This window comes from Myotis brandtii, unplaced genomic scaffold, assembly GCF_000412655.1.
Source record: "Myotis brandtii unplaced genomic scaffold, ASM41265v1 scaffold131, whole genome shotgun sequence".
NCBI lineage: Eukaryota > Metazoa > Chordata > Mammalia > Chiroptera > Vespertilionidae > Myotis > Myotis brandtii.
This window is the reverse complement of record NW_005354632.1, coordinates 3,825,502-3,835,075: the sequence shown is the minus strand read 5'-3', so window position 1 is coordinate 3,835,075 and position 9,574 is coordinate 3,825,502. Positions and strand designations below refer to the sequence as shown.

Genomic DNA, 9,574 nt, shown 5'->3' with positions numbered 1-9,574 from the left:
TGCTTCTGCCCAGAGGCTCATTAACAAAAGCCCCTTGTCATTACGCCAAGGTTAGGTCTGAGCCAGGCCCAGAAAACAAGGAGGGGAGGTGCCAAGCCTCAGGAATGCTTGCGTGTTGGGGCAAATGAGGAAAATCCATGTCTCCATATTTAGAGCTGCACGAAGAAATGGATTTTCTGCATTTGCCCCTTTGACCTTCCCCGGAGCTCTCCCTCTGCTTCCTCCTTTTTTGGGTCCACCTGTGCCACAGTGAGCCAGGTCAGGGACCCATCCTGTCCCCTACTCATCCCCTCACCTTCTCTGAGACAATCCCCATCCCCAAAGAGACTGAGAGGTTGGGGGAGACAGCACCCTGGCAGGACACAAGGCCACGCCCACCAGGTATTGAGCCTCCTTTCAGCCACCACCAGAGGGCGCCACGACCCCCAGCCTCCCACAGTACCACCCTGTCCTAACTGGGGTTGTGGTCAGGCTGGGTGGATCCCCTGGGGCTGGTTTCCACGCTAAAGGCCATGCCTTTGCTCCTCCTGGGTTGCCTTCTGGGGCTGGGGAGCCCTCAGACGCCATCTGGACACCAGTGATGTGGCATCCTGGTGGGCTTCCTGTAGGAACACCCCTTTCTGCATGGGTAGTAAGGCTGGGAGTGGAGTGGAGTGGAGTGGAGTGGAGTGGAGTGGAGTGGAGGGACGTCCTAAAACATTGTGATCCTCAGCCTCCATCCACGGGCATCTTTGCAGCTGTCTTTTCTTGGGTTCCATGGCTCCTTGTCCCAGGCCTAGCTGCTTCTCCCTTCAGTCAAACCCCCCCCCCCCCCCCCCCATTCCCTCCAGCCTCTGTAAGCCGTACCACCTTCAATTAAACAGAAGCAACCTTGGCAGGTAACTCTTTCTCACTCCAGACTTGGTGACACCTCCCAGACTTCCAGTCACTGCCTAACATCAATCACTGCAATCGAGTTGAGGAGACGGCCCTAGCCGGTTTGGCTCAGTGGATAGACCGTCAGCCTGAGAACTGAAGGGTCCGGGGTTTGATTCGGGTCAAGAGCACATACCTCGGTTGCAGGCTCCTCCCCGGCCTGGGCCCTGGTGTGGTCTCGTGCAGGAGGCAACTAATTGATGTGTTTCTCTCACATCGACGTTCCTCTCTGTCTTTCCCTCTCTCTTCCACCCTCTCTAAAAATCAATGGGAAAAATATTCTCAGGTGAGGATTTTAAAAAAAAGAAGAAAAATGAAGGAGCTGGAGGGTGGGCAGGGTCAGCCACACCTGCGGCCTGACTTCCCTTGCCCATACTCCTCCCCTAGGGTCCAGCTGGCCTCTTGGACATGCGGGGCCTACTCTGAAATGACTTTGAACCCGAGGCCAGCCTCATACCCGTGCCAGATATGCCATTTCCCTAAATGTACCTTCAGTCAACAGCCTTTCAAGGCTGTTCTCACAGAGCCTCCATTGTGTCCTGGGTTGATTACCAAGAAGGAAAACACAGATAAGAGTCAGAGGGTAAACGGAGCCAGGTGATCCCGCTGCCCCTTTATTCCTGACTCCCCCCGGCCCAAAACTTCCCCCCCCCCCCCCCCCCATTCCCTCCAGCCTCTGTAAGCCGTACCACCTTCAATTAAACAGAAGCAACCTTGGCAGGTAACTCTTTCTCACTCCAGACTTGGTGACACCTCCCAGACTTCCAGTCACTGCCTAACATCAATCACTGCAATCGAGTTGAGGAGACGGCCCTAGCCGGTTTGGCTCAGTGGATAGACCGTCAGCCTGAGAACTGAAGGGTCCGGGGTTTGATTCGGGTCAAGAGCACATACCTCGGTTGCAGGCTCCTCCCCGGCCTGGGCCCTGGTGTGGTCTCGTGCAGGAGGCAACTAATTGATGTGTTTCTCTCACATCGACGTTCCTCTCTGTCTTTCCCTCTCTCTTCCACCCTCTCTAAAAATCAATGGGAAAAATATTCTCAGGTGAGGATTTTAAAAAAAAGAAGAAAAATGAAGGAGCTGGAGGGTGGGCAGGGTCAGCCACACCTGCGGCCTGACTTCCCTTGCCCATACTCCTCCCCTAGGGTCCAGCTGGCCTCTTGGACATGCGGGGCCTACTCTGAAATGACTTTGAACCCGAGGCCAGCCTCATACCCGTGCCAGATATGCCATTTCCCTAAATGTACCTTCAGTCAACAGCCTTTCAAGGCTGTTCTCACAGAGCCTCCATTGTGTCCTGGGTTGATTACCAAGAAGGAAAACACAGATAAGAGTCAGAGGGTAAACGGAGCCAGGTGATCCCGCTGCCCCTTTATTCCTGACTCCCCCCGGCCCGATGATGGGGGCCAGGTGCGGGGTGGCAGGGCCTGCCGTGATCCCTATAAAAAGCACCTGGGTGCTCACTCAGGCTTGGAACGCGCAGGTAGGACTTCCCACCAAAATGGGCAAGTTGCTGATTCTCGCTGGTGAGTCTTCCCAGGGGGCCCAGGTCAGCTCTCAGAGAAGCTGCCCTTTCTCCTCCATTCACTCCACCCCCCACCCCCACCCCCACTCCCTGTGCTCCAAGGTCGCCTGCGCTGTCCCTTTCTCTCTTGGGATCATGACATAGTGGGGAAGGAAGGAAGGAAGGAAGGAAGGAAGGAAGGAAGGAAGGGAGGGAGGGAGGGAGGGAGGGAGGAAGGGCCCCCCTGAGCACCCGAGGGCTTCAGATAGGAGGGGAATGGATACCTGGTGACCAGGACAAGCTCATTTCCCCCAGGCAGGACGCTGGAGGCCTCGGGCTGGCCTCTCCCATTCTAATGTCCTGTGATTCCTCCTCGCGGCCAGCCACAGAGCAGGAGCTCAATGCACGGTCCTGACCGAGGATTCATCAGCTGACAGGAGCAATTAATAGGAAAAAAGAAATGGACGAGGCAGATTTTATCTGAATACGTACTGCGGGGACAGGTGTGAGGGCCTGGGGAGGGAGGCAGGAAAGGCCTTAAAAGAGCTAATGCAGTTTCCGCCCGCGCTAGCTCCTCCCCACAGAGCATGCCCCCTGTGGCTAGCAGCCCAATGAGAGGGACCGGTGGGCAGGGCACAACAGCTCCTCCCACTTATGATTGGGTGGCTTGAAAGGGAATCAAATTCAGAAGCATCCTTTTAGTTGAAAAGTACCAGTATAGTGGAGCTGGTGCTAGAAAAGGTGAGTTCTGGTTGTCAGAGTGAAGGGGCCGCCAAGGGAAGGGGCCCTCGGCCTGAAACCCGCCTTGGGCACCTCCAGTTCCTCCTCTGCCCTTCTCTACCATTTGGCTTATCTTTAGGGTCCATTCATTCAAAATGGACAGCCACAGAGCAGGAGCTCAATGCACGGTCCTGACCGAGGATTCATCAGCTGACAGGAGCAATTAATAGGAAAAAAGAAATGGACGAGGCAGATTTTATCTGAATACGTACTGCGGGGACAGGTGTGAGGGCCTGGGGAGGGAGGCAGGAAAGGCCTTAAAGAGCTAATGCAGTTTCCGCCCGCGCTAGCTCCTCCCCACAGAGCATGCCCACTGTGGCTAGCAGCCCAATGAGAGGGACCGGTGGGCGGGGCACAACAGCTCCTCCCGCTTATGATTGGGTGGCTTGAAAGGGACTCAAATTCAGAAGCATCCTTTGAGTTGAAAAGTACCAGTATAGTGGAGCTGGTGCTAGAAAAGGTGAGTTCTGGTTGTCAGAGTGAAGGGGCCGCCAAGGGAAGGGGCCCTCGGCAAACCCGCCTACCCGCCTTGGGCACCTCCAGTTCCTCCTCTGCCCTTCTCTACCATTTGGCTTATCTTTAGGGTCCATTCATTCAAAATGGACCTTATCTTTAGGGTCCATTCATAGGGTTGACTATGTACCAGGGGTTCTGCTGGGTAGCGGGGACTCAGCGGAGCAAGCACAGTCCCTGCCCTGAGGAGCTCAGTCTAATGGGAAGTCCAGCAGACCGTTATCTGCCAGTGCGGTCAGTGCGGTGATGGAGATAAGCCACCGCAAATACCCGAGGAGCCTGGAGGGAGAACAGAGACCCAGCCCGAATGCCACCCTCTGGGGAAGTCTTCCATGACACTCTGTGCGCGTCCCAGTTTCATCACTTGTCACGTTGCATTGCAGCACCTTTGGGCTCACAGGTTTGACTTTCCCGCCAGACTGTGAGCTCCTGGAGGGCAGGGGCCATGTCTAATTTTTTCTTTCTATCTCCAGCACCCATCACTTAATAGGAGTTTCTAGAAGAATAACAGCCCTAGCCAGTTTGGCTCAGTGGATAGAGCATCAGCCCTCAGACTGAGGGGTCCCGGGTTTGATTCCGGTCAAGGGCATGTACCTCAGTTGCAGGGTCGATCCCCAGCCCTGGATGGGGTGCATGCAGGAGACAACCAATCAATGTGTCTCTCTCACATCGATGTTTCTCTCTCTCTCTCTCTCTCTATCTCTCTCTCTCCCTCTCCTTTCTACTCTCTCTTTAAAATATCAATGGAAAAATATCCTCCAGTGAGGTTTAACCAAAAATAAAAATAACAATAAATCTCCCTGGTTCCTGAGCTCCGCACTGTCATCTGAGCGTCCAGGTCGCTCACTGAATCCTACCTTAGGTGCCTTCCCCCAAAGCATCAGGTGGGGTCCATGTTGGGGAAGGGTCTGTAGAGCAGAGGGGACATCAGTGCTCAGCTGCTCTTCTCCACTTACTGGCCTGTGTTCTCTGCTTACTGGTCCACTCCCTGCAGGGAAAGGGTGACCCGCCCCCCTCTGACCAAGGTCTCTTTTCTTCTTTAGGGCTGGCCCTCCTGCTGCAGCTGGGTAAGTGCCCCATGTGAGGGTGGGGAGTGCCAGGGTCCCCTGGGGGAAGGGGGTCATCTCTAACCTCCCTGCCACTCCAGGCACAGCAACCAAAATTGTGTGCTACTTCATCAACTGGAGCCAGTACCGCCCTGGCATTGCCAGCTACATACCCGAGAACGTGGACCCTTGTCTGTGCACGCACATCATCTATGCCTTCGCTGGCATGGCCAACAACCAGATCACAACCATCGAGTGGAACGATGAGGTCCTCTACGCCGGCATCAATGGCCTCAAGAACTAGTGAGGCATGGGCTTGGGCTCAATGCTGGGTTGGAGGTTTCCAAATGGGCCTTTAGGAAGTTCCCCGAGAGAGACCAACACCAGGACGCCTAGTCTTTGAGTTCTGACCAGTCACTCTCAGGCCTCATTGGCAGGGCCGTCAGCATGCTCTGCCCAAGGAGAGGCAGGGTGCTGTCGTTTTTCTGAATTATTTTCTCACCAGATTCTCAGCCTTGCAGTCTGTGTATCCCAGGAGGTGCCCACCTGGGGTCATTGTGAAGACTGCCCCCTGGAGTTTGTGAACTGTGGTGCATCCCACACCAACCTATACTCAGCTCCCAATAGAACCTAAGATGGTTCTTGTGCCAATTAAACGCTGAGCTTATTTACTGGGTGACTACTAGGTTGGGCATTTTTCTAGGTGCTTTTCATTTATTATTTATGTAACCCTCACGACACACACACACCATGAAGTAAGCATATTAACGTTTTAGAGACATTTTGAACTTAAAGAAACTGAGTTATGAAGACGTTCAAAGCCTTCCCTAGCCCGGTAAGTGGCAGAACCCAGGAATGTCTCATCAGTTATCTGATAGGGCAATTCACAATTTGGTCCAGTTGGGAACCCAATGGGTAAGTGTGCCGGTCAAGTACACAAGACCTGGGTGCCTGCTGGGAGACGCCATGGGTTAGAGGAGTGAGGTTTGGATTCTGGCTCTGCCACTTTACTGGCAGGGTGACCTTGAACACATTGTTTATCCTCTGACTGTCACCCAAAGGTCCAATGAGACTAATCGGCAGGAGCAGTGGCATTTGCTAGGCACTCAGGAAATGGTAGGCTCTTCCCCTGCCTTTAAGAGCCACAGACTCCCATCTTTCTGACTTTGTTTATCCCAGCAACTCCAGCCTGCCCACCACCCGTGCTAAGAGGCTGTTTTCAGGCCCCCCCATCCTCCCCAGGACGCCCTGCCTCCTCTTCCCCTGAAGCTCCCCACTGCACCGGGGGCCATCGGCCCACTGGCAGGACTGGGAGTGAGGACCTGCTCAGTGACTATGGATCCTGTGCCTGGAGGCCTCATGGCAAGAGGGCACCTTGCTCCTACAGAGACCTCTTCTCCCAACACGAGATCCTAGACTAGCCATGGGGCAGCCCTGGGCTTCTTCGGTGTGGGCTGTGAGGGTGGAGGGACTGACCTGTCAGTGGAATTTCTTTGGCGTTGGCATCTTTCTATCTTCAGCAACACAGAACTGAAAACCCTGCTGTCTGTCGGGGGCTGGAACTTTGGAACCCAGGGGTAAGACCTCGAATTCACGGCTGAATCACTCCCACGTTACTCAGTCTCTTCCAAGCTCCTGGGGCTCTGAGTTTCTCTGAAGTGGGTGGCCTGGGGCCTCAGATCTTAGACATCCCAGAAACCTGGTCGGAGATTCTCCAAGGCAGAAACTCTGCTTTATTCCCCATAAACCCCAGCACTACTCAATGTCGAATGAATGAGTGAGTTACTGAGTATCCGTCCAGACACATAAGAGGCTAAGTGGCAAGGCAGAGGATCCGGGAGCTTAGGCCCCTGTTGCTTCCTCCTGGGTCTGCCCCCTGGGGAAGATCCTGCCCTTGAGAGTCCCCGTCCAAGCCCCGCCCCACCACGATGGCCATAATGATGTGTCGGTTCCAGGTTCTCCGACATGGTGGCCACTGCGGAGACCCGCCAGACCTTCATCCAGTCGGCCATCCGGTTTCTGAGGAAGTACAACTTCGATGGGCTGGACATTGACTGGGAGTATCCTGGCAACCGTGGCAGCCCGGCTGACACCCAGCAGCTCTTCACCGTCCTGTTGAAGGTGACTCACCCTCCCCGGGTCCAAAGAACAAAGAATCTGGCCCACAGCCGTCCAGGGAGAAAGCCTCTCTCTGCTGAGGGGTTCTGAGAGGGGCCAAACGTACCCCAGCAGAGAGTAGAGATCTCAGCCTTTCTGGTTCAAGGCCCAATTTCTTTAGTAGAAATTTTCTTCAGGGAAAATGCATGTGGCCAAGTCCTAAAGATTGGTGTAGGACAGCTTAATAAAATTTAATAGAGTTACAGTGAGAAATAGAACTGCCAACATTCATGTCCCATCTCTAGGCTCAGTTGGGAAGTCAGAGAGGCTTCAAACAGGTCCTTAGTGGGCAGCATGTAGGGCACGATGGACTAGTTACAGACCAAGATGTTCAGTGGCCCCACGTCTGAGTTGCCTTCAGAGAAGGGTACTCCTGCCCCCAAGACCAGCCATAAAGTTGTTGGGTGAGGGCGCCCCTCCCCTGGCACAGCTCGCTTGAGCACCAATGTTTGCTTTGCTGCTATTGTTTCCTTTTCTTCCATGACTGCTTTTTCTCATTAGACTCCATCACATGTCGTTTGCAGAACTAGGAGCCATTTTTGTCTAAATAGAACTATTCATTGTTTTTCCTGCTCTTTGCATATTTCCTCCTAAGAACTGTGCCCTTGTCACATGCTCCCGGGGCCCTCCAGCCTGAGCCCAGTGTCCTCTGTTCCATAGGAAATGTATGAGGCCTTTGAGCAGGAGGCCACCCAGAGTGACAAGCCCAGGTTGCTGATTTCTGCTGCTGTGTCGGCCGGCAAAGGTACCATTGAGACGGCCTACCAGATCCCTGAGATGTCTAAGTAAGTAAACGCCAAGCCCAGGAGCCCAGGTTCAGGGCTAAGCAGCCAGTACCTCCCCCATCGACTGGCCAGTGCCCAGGGATCCTGGACAGAGAAGGCTCTATCCCGCAGGAATAAGGTGACCCTGCATTCCGAGAGACATGAGGGGCCAGCACGGGCCCTGGGCTTGTTTCTAAATCTATGTCCAAGGTTCTCAATGAATAAAGGCTATTTGGAGAAAAATAGTTGGGTCCCTAACTTCCACACGTTCTGGAGGTCTGAGAACAGCCTTCTATATTGATTATGAGATAAAGGTGAGAAAGAATGGAATAAAGAATAATAAAGCACATGGCCTTACGGCATACTCACAAACCACACCTGTGTCAGGGACTAGGAGCTTTAGGGGGAGTGGGATGGAGAGTGTGATTTCCCATTGATCATTTCCCTTCTCTTGCACCCTACCCCCAACCACGCCAGGTACATGGACCTCATCAATGTGATGACCTATGACCTAAGGGGCTCCTGGGAGGGCTTCACAGGAGAGAACAGCCCCCTGTTTGCAGGACCCAATGACCAGGGAGACTACAAATTCTTTAATGTGGTGAGTGATGAAATGGCTTCAGCACAGCCGGTCCTACTGGGTATCTTTGAAGCTTGTCATGAGGTCTCTGGCCAAGGACCGGAAGGATGCAAGGAAGCTTGATGGACAGGATGAAGACGGCAAGCTTCCCTAACCCACCTTGCGTTCCCTATAGCCCTGTCCCTGTAATTAATTGTCCTTATTTATCTTTCACACCAAAGAAGGCAGAAGAGTGGTTTGGGGGTTAATCCCAAACAATGGAAAACCTTTTCAAGTATCATTTCCATTGGTGCTAGGAGCACATTTCCTGATCCACCTTTCCCCACTCTTCCTCGCCTCCCTTCCACCCTCGCCCTATGCCATGAGGTGTATCTTCCTAACTTGTGCGCCATAGGCAGGTGCAATAATGAACCTAGTTGATGATCTGTAGGTGGGTAAACTAGCTAGGTGTGACTTCAGTGAATCCAACCAGGAATTTAAAAGCAGAAATTCTCCTGGGAAAGTCTCCCAGGTGCACACCCCATGCTCTGAGCTGCTGGTTGGGCACAAGAGGATCCATAGCTGAACTCCATTTAGGCCACCGATGCCCAGTGCAGTGTGAGGGGAAGGAGGACGAGAGAGCATTTCATTCCTAGTTGACACTGAGTCAAATGAATTACCTAACTCATGTGCCTCTTGACTGGGGTATCTCTAGCACCCAGTTCTAGCAGGAAAGGTATTCCTTCCCTTTCTATAAGATTGGCTTGACCACATGCTATATTTGAAGTGGCCAGGGAATAGGGTAGAAAATGAAGGCTATTCCCCAGGCCTCTGGGAACATGCTCAGCTGCTACGTAATAACATCTTCCTTCCCTTGCCTCCAGGATTACGCGATGAACTACTGGAAGAACCACGGTGCCCCTGTGGACAAGCTGATGGTGGGCTTTGGGGCTTATGCCCGTACCTTCACTCTCACTAACCCCGCCGACCATGGCCTGGACGCTCCCACCTCCGGCCCCGGGGCTGCCGGGCCATATACTCAGGAAGCTGGGACTCTTGCCTACTTTGAGGTAATGCCCAGAAGGCCTGGGGTACCTGGGAGGCCACCCTCTCCGTTCTAAAGGATTGAAGATACTTCCACAAAGAGAGACTTGCTACCCTGATTTCTAATGCAGGGCACCCAGTGGTTGACTGCTCTGAGTGCGTGTGGTAGGGAGGGAAGGGTAGAGTGAACAATTGCTAAAACATCTTAAATTTTAACCTTTTAAGGTAAATGTGCATCTTTAATACCAGTAGTAGTTAACATATACGGAGTGCAAAGAAACAGCCAGGCTCT

The 9,574-nt window shown here is 53.3% G+C and overlaps 1 protein-coding gene across 1 annotated transcript in view; it reads left to right on the top strand.

The window, feature by feature from the left end:
- Positions 1–5,010: 5,010 nt before the first annotated feature.
- LOC102261423 (acidic mammalian chitinase) overlaps positions 5,011–9,574 on the top strand; it is a 17,881-nt gene continuing 13,317 nt past the window's right edge. The window contains exon 1 of the mRNA XM_014534614.1: positions 5,011–5,061. Coding sequence (XP_014390100.1) covers positions 5,022–5,061 — 40 coding nt within the window. The 5' untranslated portion in view covers positions 5,011–5,021. The remainder of the gene's footprint in view (positions 5,062–9,574) is intronic.